The sequence below is a fragment of the Folsomia candida genome, unplaced genomic scaffold (genome assembly GCF_002217175.1).
Source record: "Folsomia candida strain VU population unplaced genomic scaffold, ASM221717v1 Fcan01_Sc004, whole genome shotgun sequence".
Lineage (NCBI taxonomy): Eukaryota > Metazoa > Arthropoda > Collembola > Entomobryomorpha > Isotomidae > Folsomia > Folsomia candida.
The window spans coordinates 1,298,046-1,315,305 of NW_019091196.1; the positions used below are offsets into that span (position 1 = coordinate 1,298,046).

Genomic DNA, 17,260 nt, shown 5'->3' on the forward strand with positions numbered 1-17,260 from the left:
TTGATTAATGATTTAAAAATATTGTTATTCCGGACAACATGATTTAATTTGAGCATCATCTCCTGTCACGTGACCGGTGGGGGGGGGGGTAGCGAAATTATCACCACCGATCACCAAGGGAGGGGAGGGGGTCAAAATTGTCCAAAAATCGATCACGTGATTTATGGACGCTCCCTTAGCACAATCTCGAATTTTAATCCCCAAATTATTATTTAGAGTGTCGACCATGCAGGTGTGAACATGTAATTATTACAAATTCATGACATCCGATCCATCACGTGCTAACACCTTTCACTCTCAACTTTCCAGGCAACTTTGCCTCTAATTCAAATCGGGTGAAAGTGCTGGCCAGGTGTCAGCCCCAATTTAATTCCGTACTCAGCAACTCCTCCCACGCTAATCTGCATATTTACATGGGGGCCCGACATCAAACAAGTGATCGATGTTAGTACAGATGGGAAATATGCCTCAACCTCGCAAAAATTCGGCACATTCTTTACGCACGTTCCATGAAATAAGTACTTCTTCTCATGGATCCATTTTACTCTCAAAATGAATGATTTATGCGAGAACTACACCATTCTAAGAGTGTTTTAAGCACGATTTTTACACGTTTTTAACAAAATTTTAGTTGATTTCGAATTAGTTCAATTACTCTACATCTTCTATATGAACGTTCAATGCAGAGTTTATAAAACATAGAGGATAAATAAGCGTTGGTAATAATTTAATTTAATGTCATGCTAAATTTATAACTGTGACGCCATCACAGTAAAATTGTAAATTGCATAAATTGAAACTAGTTACGCAGATTAGTGGTAGAACGGTCCCGTACAACGGTTATTAAGGGGTGAAAACCCCTTTATGGAAATGTCTTGTCTGTCCGTCTGTCTGTCCGTCCGTCCGTCTGTCCGTCTGTATCCACGATAACTTTAGAATGGTTTCGTATTTCGGCATGCGGTTTTCGTCAACGTGTTTCTAATTTTTGAAGTATGGATGAGTTCGAAGATGGGTGTTGTAGGTCGTAAGGTCACGGCGCCACGGTGATGAAGCCAACGGTCAAAGGTGTCGAATTTTTCGTTTCCACCGTTTTAGACGTATTTTTGGATGAGGATTTCAGAAATCGCCATCATTTCGACGTGCGATCACCGTGTGACCGTGTAGACGACGCCAAAGTCGAAAATTGTCGAATTTTTTGTCGCCACCGTTTTAGACGTATTTTTTAGCGGGGATTTCAGAAATCGCCATCATTTCGACGTGCGACGACTCCATGACCGTGTGGGAGGTGTCGAATGTCGAAAAAATGACTTTTGTCATGTGGTGTGTCTATTGAAAGGTATTGTCGTGTACGTTTGAATTACGGTGGGGTGTCAAAACGGGGCAAATTGAGACGTGGGGTAATGTGAGACAACGACGGGAAAGTGCTGAAAGACGCTGTGGGCGTGCCACAAAGACAATTCCGTGTGTTTTCACCCCTTTGCTACATTTCGTTTGCAACGGTTTATTGATTTTGAAGAGTATTTAGCAAAGAATTGTGTTTATATTATTTTACTAAACCTTTAGTCAAACAATTTGTAAAGGTTACACAGTTTTGAATCACCAAAAACCGAGTAAACTTGAAATTGTAAAATTTCCGACAGAATTTATTAAATTTATCGTTTTTAAATAATTAAAAAAATATGTACAAAGAGGCAATTCACGAAGTGAATAGTAACTTTGTAAAATAGGAAACTTCGTAAAATAATTTTACAAACTTTTCCAAAATAGAAAGACGCCAAGGAGCTGAATATGTTTACGAAAATTTTACTGGAAAATGTTTAAAATTTTTTAATAAGTGTTAATAGTTTACGGATTTTACAAAGTTGAAAGGCTTGTGTGAATTGCACAAAAGTTTATTTGAATATTTTGGCTCACCGTCCTGGAGCGTGGTGGCGACGGTGGGGCTGCTCGAGGGTCCGGCACCCTTCGCATTGAAGGCCTGCACAACGATGGCATATCGCGTAAACTTTCGTAAATTGTCAATCGTCGTTTCACCCCCAAAGTCCTGGCCAACCTGAAAATAAAGTAAAGTACGCGAGATATTTAATACAAAAACTTGCTTTTTTAACGGGTAATTTCAAAGATTTGCTGAAAAATTTTCCTAATAAATACTACAACATAAAATAAGGAAGTTTAATTAAAGTTTTACAAGAAATAAGAGATTTGGTAAATATATCTTCTTTTTGTAACTCACTCGAATATTTACAGCCACCTAAATTTACCAAGGTTTACACAGGTTACGAAGAAATATCTAGCTAAAAATCTATATTTAAAAAAAATGATGTACATCAATGTTACAAAACTTTTAAAAGTTTCCTGCGTTGCAAAATCCGAATGAACCGGAAGAAAATACATTTTGAAAATTTTGCTATAAATATACAAAGGGTGTAATTTTTATTTAAAATATTTGTACAACTTTGACGAGTTAAGTTAAAATTTGAGAATTTCAACGATTAAATTGAAAAATAGGTGGGTGGTACTGGATCATCATTTCTTACTAAAAACGGTCAAACATTGACATGATTCAAAAAACAAAGTTGAAACAAACAAAAACAAAATAAAGTTGACAAATTTCTCACAAAATTGCTCGAAATCTATCTCCATTTTCTTTAAAAAAACTCCAATTTCAACAACAAATTTTGTAAATCTTCCAATTTGTTCAACTGAAAAGTCGACTATCGTAAAAATATGTACGCAATCCTGCCAAAAAAGAATACCTTCTGTCACCCATTTTCGGCTTTCTCCTTTAAAAATAGTCATCCGCGTACTTTCTCTCAAAGTCTCGATTCTCTTCACCTCATTCATTCACATTCCATTCATAACCATTCACGTCACGAGAGCTTTGTCAAATAAGAATGTCACGCCGTCTCATAATCACCACAAAGAGGATATTAATTTACGAAAAATATGTATTTAATATGTACGAAAAACGCCAAGAAATTACGTTTACGAAATAACATTTACGAAACAATCATAAAAATAAGAATTTTCAAATAATTTGTGCTTTCAAATATAATGCTCTGTATTTTTGTGGTTCAATTTCTTTCAGCAAGAACTTTTGTCTCACATAGGTATATTTACAAAATATATGTATGTATATATTTTTGAAAAAAATGGGGAAAAGGTTTCCGTATTTTTTAAATAATAATATAATATTTATATGTCTGAAAACCAATGAATATGCAACAATATGTGCAGATATTTAGAAATTTTATCTATACGAGTTAACGGATATGCCCACAAAGTTTTGCCGTCGGTAGTCACCAAATGAAAATTTGAAAATAAATACATATCCGCCCTCTGATCATCACTTAACTTGCATCGCACAGCATTACACACAATGTTCTCCTCCTGAGCGTCATGACTTTTTCACTTTCACTCTCCACCAAAAACAGAGAAAGTGAACAAACGAGGGAGAAAGTGGATCCCTTCGCGGAGACCCGTTAAACGATTTAATGCTTTCATTTGGCCCGTGAAAGGGATCTGCGGCCCAAGAAAAAGTTCCGGTTAAAACGAGAAAAATGTCGAAATTTGGGTTTTAACGGTTTCGTTTGTGATTGTGATTGACATTGAGAAAATATATAGTTTTTTCCCGATACGCATTTTTAATTAGAGATCAGTTCAAATTTTGACGCCACTTAAAGAATAGATAACGTATATTTAAAATATGATATTTTGGGCAATACAAATTGAGTAAATAAATAGCCTGACCTTTCGAAATTGCTGTTTTTTAAGAATCTTAAATTTTGCTTAGCCCTGTGGTTTTTTAAAACTTACAATTACAAAGATTTCAAACATTCCATTTTATGAAAAATCAAGCAAACTTTTAAATTTTCGAATTTCCGTCGAGTTACATGGCTATTAAGGCTGATGAGTTTAGTTGAGAAATATTTTTGACATTCTGTAATGCAGAAAACTCGAATTAACACGAATTAAAAAATGGGTCGGCTTATCTTTCCCTGAATCAATTAAAATTAGCACGTGAAATACATTACTATGTATTAGAAAGCTAAATAAAGAGATCAGTTATGATCACTGACTGGTAAACTGAGGCAGAAATATCGGGAACTCTGCGATGATCAGTAGAACAATGTTTGATAAAAATTTGTTTTAAAATTTCTGTTAACATTTAGTGATAAAAAGTTGAGAGATTTTTTTTGCTTGGAAAAATCCTTGAAAGATGTGAAGTAACTTCAAACTAGTTTTGATGGCTTTGAAATTTTGAAACCATTGATATTCAGTCATTGGTGAGCATATATTAAATTTTGGGAGCTTTTCTCCATTGCAAATTGTGCTAAATTATGTCATATTTTTGTTCAAAATAATGGTTTAGCTCATCTGCTCAACGAGTACATTTAGCGACTACTTTATTTAAGATCAAGTCATGTCGTATATAAGCAAGTACAATTAATGCATTCATAATGCATGCATAACCTAGCAGGTTAATAAACTGATGCAAATCCACCCATAATAGTTGGTGGTCTAATATTTGATGCTATGCACATAATTGACATACATCATTGGCAGATCATATCATGGTTATTTTTAACAATTTTCCGTATAAGTGGAAATTGCTGTGATATTTTCAATAAATTTGGTGTATCTCAGGCACCGATACTTGATCTATTTAAACACATTAGACGTTTATAAGATCTATAAAAATATCAGAACAGACGTGCCACTAACAATTCGTAAATATCCTCTTCCTAATTTATCTTTTTGTGCAATTATATTTTTATTCAGCTTTTGCCTATGTATTTAGGATACTTTTGCTCGTAAGCAAAAATTACGTCTCAAAAACAATTGGAAACATTTTATTTGTCAATAATTTCATGTACCTACTTATTTTCGCGACAATTGTATGTATATGTAAATTATGGACATATCGCCAAATTCATAGTGACATCATATTTAGCGAACAGCTTGCGAAATAATCTTGCAAAATAAAACCATACTCGATTTCTGGGCAAATTTGGAAAGAAACAGACATATTTTTTTACGAAAAAAGAGTCTCAACTTCGCAAATATTGCAAACTTTTGTAAGTTGATTTGGTAAGATCCTTATATTTTCCTATGCAAATTAACTTCTACTAACCTTCAAGGTCCACAAAATTACAAATTGCAAGTAGGTATTTAAATCTCATACCTCCACCGTTTTGAAGTGGTATCCATGCAGGTCGGCCAAATTGCCGTGTAAATGAGAACGTAACAAGCTCCTCCCACTTTCTCCCGTCATGGTTCCACCCTCATTTCCATCCTCCTGTGAGAGCAGCACGGGGTGATCCGCCAGTGCGAGGGAGAGTTCTCGGTAGCCGAGATAGTAGCCTGAAATCTGCCCGTGCCAGAGCGCCCTTTCCGGCGGGGCCCAACGGACCCTCAGTCTCGTCGAGGAATCCGCTTCCGCCACGATTTCGATGGGCGGGCCTTCGGGGGCTTCCTCGGTCGTCGTGATCTGCACGACTTCCGAGGGCGGGCTGAAGCCGACCCCGTTTTGGGCGAGGACGCGGAGATGATAAGTCGACGAAGGGGTTAGGCCTTCGACCAGCGCGGTGGATTGGGTGGCGGGAACGGCAAGTTCTTCGACTTCGGCTTCTGTCCAGGTTTCTAGAATGAAGGAAATATGTATAGGATTTGTTTTAGGCGGGAATTTTATTTAAGGTCAAATTAGGAGTTTATTGATATTTACATTCCAAATAGGATGGTAACAAAATCGTTTAATCACTACGAGGCTTTACCAAAGCAAACAAAGATTTATCGCGGAATGGTATCATAAATTTCAGAATAACGCAAATTTGACGTTTTCCGATGGTTAGAAATTTTGACAATTTCGAGGCACCCGAAAATTATTGTTACAAGAATAGTAACAAGTGACAAAAATTCATTCGCAGAATTGTACCATTAATTTGTAAGAAACTCAAATTTGACATTTCCCGAGTAGAAATTGGTAACAACTTTTAATCTCTCGGAAACTAGTGTAACTAGTTTGTCAATACACGGTGACGATTTTATTACCAAGTTATGTATGTAAATGTACCCATTTTTCACTTTTGAACCTTAGTATGTCATTTTTCTCCAAAAGAATCTAAAATATTTATGTCGACTTGTTATTCTACCAATTCTAGCAAAATTATTTCTTGTGTTTTATTCAACTGCCAACAGCAAATTCATTCCATGACACGCCTCATTTGCATACTACGCTCATTAAAAACCCAACTGTTTCAACAGATTGGACTCGTTTGCTTGTTTTCTCCAATTAAAACCACTTACCAAAATTCATAACATTTTCTCATTAAATTTATTTAAATTATTTCTTTCCTTCCCGAAAACATTTCTCGTCTTGTTAGTCCCGACATTAATTTCTTTCTTCGCTGACACAAAGGAGGAGAAAGTGGAGAAAGTGAAGCTAATAATAAAATAATAGTAATGATAGCAAAACAGGCATGAAATTCAATGAACGTTATCATTCTTCTTCCCCTGCACAACCACACCCGGGTATTTTATCCGGCTAAATACACTAAATAATCAGGGAACAAAATTGTCACCGAGGTGGTAACAATTTTTAAGCATATCTCAGCCAGTCACGCAGTCATTGGTAACTTTGTAAAATCCTCATTCGTACAATTCTGTTGATAAAATGCTGTATCTGAAACAAAAAATCAATACTCCAAAATTTAAGAATATTAACTTTCGCCGTTATTACTTCACATAGTTTGAAGAAAACAAATTAACTTGAAAACCCGATTTCTTTATTTCCTTGTCCTAAATACTGAGGTAATTCACGCAGGCCTTGCTAACTTTGCAAAATCCTCAAGTTTTGTAAAGTAATTTTAAGGACTGCTAATTTTTTCACAATGTTTGTAACATTTTGTAAAAGTTCGTAATTTTACAGAGTTACCAAGGACTGCGTGAACTGCGTGTTTTACCGAAATAATGAAATCGTTACCACAGTCAGTTTTGCACCCTCAAACTTTTACAAAATATTAAATGACGCCATTGATCTTGCTAATTTTCGTCGAAAATATTTGTAAGATGTGGCAAAAGTTTGAAATTCCACGGGTTTCACTGCTTTGACGAAGTTACCAATAACAGCTCGAGTGAATTGCTCATTGTTTCTATCGTTTACGATCGAAAGAAATCGTTACCAATTCCACCAATTTTGGTCCCCGATTATTTCGTGTGTGTACCACCCGCCGCGAAAATGATGTCGTATATTGAGATGACAATTACTTGGCCCGTTGGCTCCTGGGACAAGAAGGAAAAAGTGAACGGAAGGAGAAAGCTGGGCATGACCGAGCTTCATCTGGGGAAGGATTTCTTTGCGAGTCGCGTGAACTGAGCCGTGCCCGGAATCTAATTTAATGGACTTCTTTCGCGAAAATAATTAAGAAATCTTCTGCAATGCACGGACCTATCTTTTCCTTTTCACTCATTTTCCCTTTGACTTTCCTCTCAATCATAAATTCCAGTGTTTCGTTTGACACGTCCAAAAGCGTATTAAACTGCCCAAAATAATTTAAAAATTTCCAAAAGTCATGTCGATTTGTAGAAAAATAGGGCAAAATGTTGAAAGTTTTTTATGAACCACTTTTTCGCAAATCTATGCATGGATATGTAATCTCCCATTAATTTTGACCATTTTGGTTAGTCTGTAAGTAATACGACAAACTTTGGAAAAATTTTTGTTTTGGCATATGAGAAATTCAGAAATTTTGGAAACAATGCTGCATTACACAGCAAAATGCTCAAAATTAATGGGAGATTCGCAAATATTCGTCAACTGATTATCGACAGATTTCTAATGAAAAACCCATATTCTAAGTATTTCGAACATTTTTAGACATTTTTGACTTTCAAATTTCGGTATCCAAAACTTGTTGAAAGCCCATTTTAGATGGTTGCTTTGGACAGTCGTGGACAGCGAAACCCTGCTAAATACCAAGTCATCCCGGACCCGAGCATGTTCCAGATTCGTGTACTAAATTAAAATTAAAATGTGAAGTGAAGTGAAATGAAAGTCAAAGTGGCCAAAGGAATGGATGCGAAGAAAGATAATTAATTTGCAAAAGGGAACACACAAAGTATGAGCATGCCGGAAAAGAAAGTGGATCTGTATGAAACTGGGACGACGAAAAAATCACCCATTTTTCTGGGAAATTAGTCAAAGAAAAAAAGTTGGCAAAATTGATAACATTTTTAACTGCAATGGAATGAAAGTGACTTTTTTAAGTTATAAAGAAGAGATGAAAAGAAAGTGGGGAGAAATTGGGAAATGATAAATAATGTTTCTTACGGAAATCTAAATGCATGCCTTTTATTCCTGTATTTAATCATGGCAACCGAATTTTGGGTATCTGCTAATGCTCTTAGATGTATTCATTTATACCATTTTTTTAAGTTCGATGTGGAATCTGTACTGTATAATTATATCAAAATTAATTGTTCAGTTTCTACGTCAAACTTAAAAAATTGATGCAAACGTGTGTAATAGTACAATTTTGTAGATATGGGCTCCCTCAATTGAAAAGTTTTCCATTTGTCTGACAAATTATAATGTAAATGAAAACCTAAAGAAATAGTTCACTCACTGTCAAATCCAAATTTATCAGAATTTGATAAACTTAAATATTCACCATCGACGAGAAATTAAATTATATTTCGCACACACCCACACCAAAATTGATTACATTTTTATTCTGCCCTCGAAATTATTGGAAATGATGACAAATCATGCGAAAAATTTATGCATTTAAAAACTCAAACCTTGTTGAATTCTTACCTGAGGGGAACTTGCTCTGAATGATGAAGTTGATGAGGGGACTGTTCCCGTTGAAGTTTTCCAGCCAGGAAATCCCACCGAACGACTCCCCACCTCAACCACCCGTAAATTACCCGGCTGCTCCGGAGGCTCTGGAATTAATGGTCAGATCAGTTCAAAATTTAGCAATAACATTTTTTTATTCTCTCGAAGTACATTTCATCTACTCGGAAACATGGTTTTCGAAGAGAATGGAAAGAAATTTGTGATAAAAGAAAGGTTATATTTTTTTACTGAATTTTGAAAAAGGACATGTTTTTCAAACAATTTTTAAACGTTGAAAGAAGCATAAAACTTCATCTGTTTAATGGTTTTAAAAGTATTGCACTTCAAAATTTATATTTTCGGCACGGAATTTTTCCTGTTTTTGACACAAGTTATTTTTGATGCAAGTTAAATATTTGGGACAAAAAACTCGGAATTGAATCTTAAACAGACAATTTTTATACTTTTGGAAAATATACCGAGTTGAATTTTTTTTTAAATATTTTTGGTACGAATTTTACTATAGTGTTTTATTAATATTTAAATGTAAGTTTGAAAACTCGAACCTGCCACATCTTAATAATAGTATTTTCACTAATTGAACTTTTATATTTTAATGATTTTTGACACGGAATATTTCCATATTTCTCGTAAAAGTTAAATTTTGGAAAAAAATCGGGACTGATTTTGTTTCTACTTAAATTTAAAACAGAGAATTTTGTTATATTTTTTAAATTGTTCAGGTTCAAAGATCCAACCCAAACGTAATGCTTTGGAATTTAAGTAGATTCAGAAATTTTTTGCCAGAGTTAATTTTATGTAAGCACGATTTAAACATTTATGATATTTTCTCCTATTTTTGAAAATATTTCAGTTGCTGCTTACCTTGCACGTTGAGCGTGACGATGGTATGATCGGAACCGAAAGGGTTGGAAGCTCGGCATGAATAAGCACCAGAATCGCTCCGGTCAACGGAGGCTATCAGCAATTCGGATAAGATCCCATCCTCCAACTCTTGCTGGCGAAATGTGTACCTAAAAATAGAAAAATTTGGTCAAAAATATTTTTTTTAATTTTCAGAAAATTCTGGTATTTTGAATAATTTGAAAATAAATGATTTTGTAATGATTGAATCGGGTCATGCGGTATTTGTAAGGTTGTCCCATAATTTGAAAAAGTATGCAATTTACAAAAGTGTGCAATTTGCAAAAGTCTTGCTATTGTAAGTAAATTGGTCCATTTTTGTTAGACAAATATCAAAATCGGTACTAATATGGCATCAATTTTGTGATTACGTAATTTACATAGGCAACTCACGCTTGGTAGCTTTGTAAAATCCGTAAAATTCATAAACTTACAAACTTCTTTTTGTACACGTTTTTGTACACTTACTCACATCAAGGGCGTCCTTTTATTTAGTTAAACGTATTCAAATTATTTTACAAAATGTAAATGCCTTACAAAGTTTCAAAGAAATGCGTGAGTTGCACCAGGTCAGTATATCAATTTTGGGACCACCTTATTTACAGTGTTAAATTTTCAAATTCATAGTTTGCCATTTAAAATACAATTAAAGATTGCATTTTTATCGTAAAAGTACAATTTTTGCTAAGTAAAATTGAAAATCAATTTTCACCTGTGATTCGAATGAGCCCCAATTTTGCCGTGTTTGTTGCCCCATTCGATCAGAATTGGAAGGTCGCCACCGACTCGGCAACCAAGAATCGCTTTCTCCCCGACTCGCACGGAAATCACGGCGTTTACTGCTTGCTCATCCGGATTACATTTGGCAGGTGCTGAAACATAAACATTTAATTTGTTTAGTTAACATACTATTTTTAAAAGTTAAGATAAAATTGTGCAAACAGTTTGAGTGCAACAAATATTCTTCCTTAACGTTATTACTAAAAATAGTATACATATATTATTGAGGAAATTCAGAAGTTTAGCAGTCAACTCTGTAAATTTTGTACGTAGTTGTACAAAATTGGAATTTTTATCTTTGCACAAAAATTACTAAAATTCGCGTGACACGTTTGTTAAGTTATATATCAACGACGTTTATCATTTTTATAAATGTTCAAGAATACTTATTAATTTTTACTTAGGTGGATTTGTGTGTCGATAATGTTCACAGTATTAACTTATTTGTTGCAATTGAGGGATATTTATAACTCAATAAGCTTTAAAATTATGCAAATTCTGTAACCGTAAATTCGTTAAATGTTAAGATCTACTTTAATTTTTTACTAGCAGGGTATTTTTGGAAGATAAAATAATTTCCCAAAAATATCGATATAACCTATTTATTTGAATATGTAGGTTAGATTCCTGTAATTTTTTTAGAAAATTTCTGTACCCCAACAAATACTATATCTACTACAACTAATCTCGATTTTTCTCATCAAAGTGAAAGAAAAATATTAATCAAGCCTAAAACCACTTACTTTTCTGCAAAAAGTGACTGACTTCCAACCAATTCCCACTTAATAAAATATCTCACGGAGAAAGTTCCCAGCTCCATGGCAGATCTAATCCCATCCATAAATCAGACAATCTCGAGACAAGTTTCTCTCTTTCACTTCGCCACCTTTTTGGCTCATGTCATAAATATTATCTTATCTTCGCCTCATCTCATCTCAGCTCATGATTTGATTCTACACCTTCTTCTACACTCACTTTTTACTTACATTCATCAATATTTACACAGATGGGAAACTTTCGCTGAACAAAAAAACCTAGATTTTCGTTTCCTCTTGTTGAACAAAGTTTTTTCTCCTGTGGCAAAGGTAACAAAGAGGAAGAGCGATATTTTCTAGCCTGGAGAGACAACTCGAGAAGACAAATACGGGACTCGATTCGCTTTCACTTTGTGATTTCTCTTTGATTTTACAGGGACAGGAGGCTCAGTGTCGTGTGCATTACGAGAGGATGAGGCTACCTTATCATCAGTGATGAGTAGCCCGGGGGATAGCAATAGGTTTTAAGGAGGTAGGGTTTGTGGTTCAGTGTTTTTATGCTGCTTTTGTGATTGAAACTTGCTTATCGCAATTTTCTTGTATGTTGTAAAATTTTGACCCATTTTTTATTTTTATATTTTTATTGTGTCACAATTTGATGTAATAGATTAAACAATTGGTTAAAATTAAATAATTTCAACGTCAGAGTAAAATATTGTAAGCAATACTTAATAGTTTAATTAGATGACGTTGAGACGGACATTGTGTGTTGACGTTATTTTAAGAACACTTTATTTTCCCAATATTTCGACAATAAACTTTTGTCTTCATCAGGGGAGATGGTAAAAATGTAATTTAAGATACACCGATATTATGAGAATGCACAAATCATGAAGATCACAATTATGACTAACAATGGAGACTGGTTGTTATGTTACAGTAAATGTAATAATGCGGATGTCCAAATCGGGTTGATTTTCATTCCATCTTTTTGATTCATTGCTGTTTTCTCGGCATTGATGTAGAGACCCTCTTTGAATATTCTTGAGAAGTATTTTTGTTCTGTTTCAATGAGTACTGCCGAATCAAAATCAATTTGATGGGATGAATATTGAGAAATATGTTGTGCTACAGCCGAAGATTCTGACATTTTTCTGAGGTCTCGTTTATGTTCATTGACTCTTGTTTTTAGATTTCTTCCGGTTTGACCAACATATGTAGCTTCACAATCGTGACAAGGGATTTTGTATATGCCACAGGTTATCGGGGGGTTTTTATCCTTGTGAGAGGTGAAGAATTTGTGAAGTTTCGTTCCGGTTTTGTAGCCAAAATCGAAATTTGTTCTCCTTCTGAGGAAACTTGTTAATCTTCCAGTTGTGGGTCCGAGAAATGGTAACACAAATCTTGGGGTCGGTTCATCACTAGAGGGCGGTTGTCTGGGTAGGCTTAGTTTGTGTTTCATAGTTGATATCCTTTTAGAAATTAGTAGTGATGGTAATCCGTAACCGATCCTATCCTAGGATCATAAAAACTCGGATAGGATCGGATTTTCACACGGATCGGATAGAGGATCCGAGGATCAGACAATCCGATCCGATCCTAACCGATGAGATCCTAGGATCACACAGGATCCTCGGATCATCCGATGTAAACTCGTTTCACATTTGGTGAGTTCATCACATGGCGTACATTACCCGAACGAGCCGAATTATGTTATTATTCTACACCAGTTATTTTTATTTTGGCGTTGAAATCATACTAAATTGAATAATTTGAACGCCAAAATAAAAATAACTGGTGTAAAATAATAGGATAATTCGGCTCATTCGGGTAATGTACGCCATGTGATGAACTCACCAAAAACCGTTCCAATAAATAAAGAAAAGCAGCTGGTAAAGTATTTCCATAGTTAGACACAAGGTGTCTCACACATATCATCCGCGGATATCCTAGGATCGGATCGCATCGGATTTCGAGTAGAACCGGGAGCCGATCCGATCCTAAAGCTAGCAAATCCGATCCGATCCGATCCTGTATTTATCCGATCCTATCCTACGGATCGGTTAATTTAGGATACGGATTACCATCCCTAGAAATTAGGTTTGATGGATACCTATTTTTCTTTAAAACATTTGTGATATGAGACAATTCAGATGGTAAAGAGTCTTTGTCAGATATTTTGATTGCTCGGTAGGAAAGGGCATCTATGACTGAAATTTTATGTGACATATGATGATATGAAGAGAAATTGAGGTACTTATCTGTACTGGTCTTTTTTCTATAGACTCTGTGTCCAAAGGTGTTGTCATCTTTTCGGTAGATTTGGACATCTAGGAATGGTAGTTGATTATTTGTTTCCTCCTCGATTGTGAATTGGATTTTCGGATGAAAACTGTTTAATTTCGCCAGGATTAATAGTTTAACTTGACTTAATAGTTTAACTTGATAGGTTCGTTTCTGTCAGACGTTTATAAGTTGTCAATCTTGTATGCTCGTGTTATCAAGTAAAAAAATAAAATAAATGTTGAATAACTTTACACTCATTTTCACCTCAAAAATGCAGAAAAAACACCACAACGCACCATATTCGGAACCCTATTAGTGCTTTTTAGTGACTCCATTACATAAGAACTAGTACAAAAGTTACCCCTCTCATCCATCCGCGTAAGGTGATAACAGTAAAACATTTACGCGGAAAGTTGTCCAAGACAGCAGGTGACTTCTTCTCCCAGTCCCACTTTTATTCAAATATTGATAACCTCCCCACTCAGAGATAAGCTGCTAAATAGATAACCGCCAAACTTTGCATCCACAACAACAACTTTATTTCTCCTACTTAGATTTAGTTCAGGCGGGTAACCTAAAACCTAACCACAAAACCCGGGTAAGATGTTTCTTTAATCAAGACACAGCAAGAAGGAGAGAAGAATAAGGAATGCATATCTTGTGTAAATTTGATTTTCACTCGGAAACTTTGCCCACTTTAAAGTCGAGTCGGTTTTAGAGTTGTACTCGGACTGATGTTCACACTCTTAGAAAACTGGTATCAAACAACTCATTATAGAGTACATGCATACCGGCACTAGTAATAACGGGTATTACTATTCGGTAATATAGTTATAATGAAAAATTTACCACTCAGAAACAAACTACTACCAATCGCGTAGGAAATTAATACCAAATCAATACCAGTACAAGGTATAAGTACTCCGTACTGGTAATTACCTAGTAGAGTTACCTAGTAGTGGTAATTCATGAAAATGTGACTCTACCAGATTTTTACAAGTGCATGTGTCGTCGAGATTTACATAATTATTTTAAATGATATTTGACATGATAATGAAAAAAAATCTGAATGTATTTGCTGTGATATGAAAATGACTTTGGTGGATGTATGTATGTACCTTTGAGACAGAGACCAGTTTGGTAAATTTGAATGGTGCCATTCTGTCGTCCTTTTTCCTGGAACTTGTCCAGTTTTTTAATCTTTTTCTTTAAAGTTTTTTGAACCTTTCGTGACCTCCTCAACCCCACCTCCAATAATTGTGTGGCCATCAGCCATTGGCTGGTGAGGTTGAGGAGACCTTCCCTTTGCCAGAAGTTGGCTTCGGTTTTGGCAGTGAATATGCCCTTTTTAAGTGAAGTTCAAGTTGAAATAATTTTAGTGTCGACTCACCACTACGAGGAAGAACATCGTAACCTCTAAATTGTCCCTCGTCTCATTTTACACTCTAAATTAGTAATAGTTGGCTTATGTGTAAAATAAATGACACCACCAAGTAATTGATTGTGACCACACCGTCGCCTTATTTACGCCTCACACGGTCACATTTCGCCCATCGCCATTTACACATTAGTCACACACACAAAAACACATAAAGTTCTCTTAAATCCGAAACAGCATGGAATTTATGGCCTGATTTCCCTGCTATTTAAGTTAAGGCTAGCCTCTATGATGTGATCTTCTCAAGAAATCATTGAGTAATTTAAACTGCGCGAAATTTGCAACCCCTTTGGACTTTGAATTACATTACCCGAATGAGCCGAATTATCCTATTATTTTACACCAGTTATTTTTATTTTGGCGTTTACATTATTCAATTTGGTGTGATTTTTACGCCAGAATTAAAATAAGTGGCGTAAAATAATAGGATAATTCGGCTCATTCGGGTAATGTAATCGCGGATCCAGTATTTCTTCAGGTGGACGGACTCGACTCATCACAAAATTTCCCATACTTTTACGTACATAAATACACATCAATATTCATAAATTTCAAACTAATTTTTCGAGACTTTGAAATCGAATTTCGAAATTCTGTACACCACTATTGTTGATAATTAGCTGCTTAAAAATATGCATTTAAAATTGATCGATATGGATAAGCCAATTTTGCCTGATGATTAGCATGTGTCCTTATGGAAATTACACTAATTGTGGCATCCAGCCATTCTCAAACTTCCAAATTCTTGGATTTCTGCTCGAGTACAACGATAACGGGATGGTCTACAATATCGTCGACCAGAATTTCGAAATTCGTCCTAGTTGCTGAGAATTAATTAAAAATATAGGGTTGTGACGTCACTGTTATGACGTAGGTGGCGCGTCATGGAAGCTTGCGTTAAAGAAAAATACCAAAAATACTTACGAAGAAAATATTTTCATTGAATTTTTCTAAAAATTTGAACCAGCTTTTAATTTTTTCAACATTTACTGTTTCATTTGCCCGGAGTTCTTAAAACGAGGATAGAGTTTTACAAGGGAACTGGCCAAGGTGTACAGCTGCTTCTCCCATAATGGACGAATCCGGGATAACATTAGCCGAACAGCCGAATTATTTTATTATTTCAGATCACTTATTTTCATTTTGGCGTTCAAATTATTCAATTTTCTGTTATTCTACTTCTATTATTTTTATTTTGGCGTACAAGTCATACGAAATTGAATAATTTGAACGCCGAAATAAAAATGAGTGATGTGAAATAATAAAATAATTCGGCTGTTCGGCTAATGTAATTGTGGATTCGTCCATTATGGGAGGAGCAGCTGTACACCTTGGCCAGTTCCCTTGTAAAACTCTATCCTCGTTTTAAGAACTCCGGGCAAATGAAACAGTACACTCCTCAACAGGACTTCTCAAACAGGAACTCCGGACCTGAATTGCATTTATGTATTGCCACAAAGTAATAATTGAGTTTTGGCACGTAAGTTATCCAATTTATGTGAAAAATTCAAACTCCGTTTTAAAAAAATATATTTCCATGGACCTTTTTGTCAGAAACAAAAGTTGGCTTGTTAAACAATCCATGTAATAAAATCGCGTCACCGCGTGTATTCATGATGTACAGCTCTATAACATAGGTAACGATTTACCCGAGAATGGTAACCATAATTTCGGGGAAATTCGAAATTGCAACCCCCTCTAAATCAATTTCTACCACGAAAAATACACGGTTAAAAATCTGGTAGACTTAAATAGATAGTCCTGGCTAGTATTGATTTGGCAACAATTTCCTACCGGATTGGTAGGAAGGTATTGAAATTAAGTCAAAATTTTCAAATTATCAAGCAGTTATTTTCATTGCTGATATGATTTTATCGTAAATTTGAACGAGATTTTAATTTTACGAATTTCCACAGCTTCACGTAACATCCAAATTAAGACTGGAAAAACTATTCACCTAAATTATGTCGCTGTATAGCACAGAACATAATAATCGACTTTCGACACGTGAGCTATTCAATTTATTTAAGTGACCACTTCAAAACGTGTAGAGAAATACATGTCGGTGGACTTTTTTGAAAAACGAAATTACCCTGCAAACAATTTGCTTACTTTGGTAACAAAATTGTCACCGCGTGTAATCCCTATGTGAATCACTGGTAACGATTTGCCGCCGAATAATTTCTGGCAGATTCAAATTCAAACTTGTCCTGCTTTAATCAATTCATTTCTACAGAA

The 17,260-nt window shown here is 35.1% G+C and overlaps 2 protein-coding genes across 4 annotated transcripts in view; both read right to left on the minus strand.

Annotated features, from left to right (window-relative positions):
• The window catches only part of LOC110848253 (Down syndrome cell adhesion molecule-like protein Dscam2), a 31,110-nt gene extending 25,552 nt beyond the window's left edge, over nucleotides 1–5,558 (minus strand). Inside the window, exons 1-2 of the mRNA XM_035851224.1 lie at nucleotides 5,186–5,558; nucleotides 1,915–2,053 (exon numbers count right to left, since the gene is read on the minus strand). Of these exons, the coding sequence (XP_035707117.1) occupies nucleotides 1,915–2,053; nucleotides 5,186–5,275 (229 nt within the window). The 5' untranslated portion in view covers nucleotides 5,276–5,558. The remainder of the gene's footprint in view (nucleotides 1–1,914; nucleotides 2,054–5,185) is intronic.
• The window catches only part of LOC118432950 (Down syndrome cell adhesion molecule-like protein Dscam2), a 69,550-nt gene continuing 57,803 nt past the window's right edge, over nucleotides 5,514–17,260 (minus strand). For all 3 annotated transcript variants that reach the window (XM_035851222.1, XM_035851223.1, XM_035851221.1), the window contains 4 exons: nucleotides 10,476–10,635; nucleotides 9,725–9,873; nucleotides 8,816–8,946; nucleotides 5,514–5,643 (listed from right to left, as the gene is read on the minus strand). In XM_035851222.1, coding sequence (XP_035707115.1) covers nucleotides 5,569–5,643; nucleotides 8,816–8,946; nucleotides 9,725–9,873; nucleotides 10,476–10,635 — 515 coding nt within the window. In that variant the 3' untranslated portion in view covers nucleotides 5,514–5,568. The remainder of the gene's footprint in view (nucleotides 5,644–8,815; nucleotides 8,947–9,724; nucleotides 9,874–10,475; nucleotides 10,636–17,260) is intronic.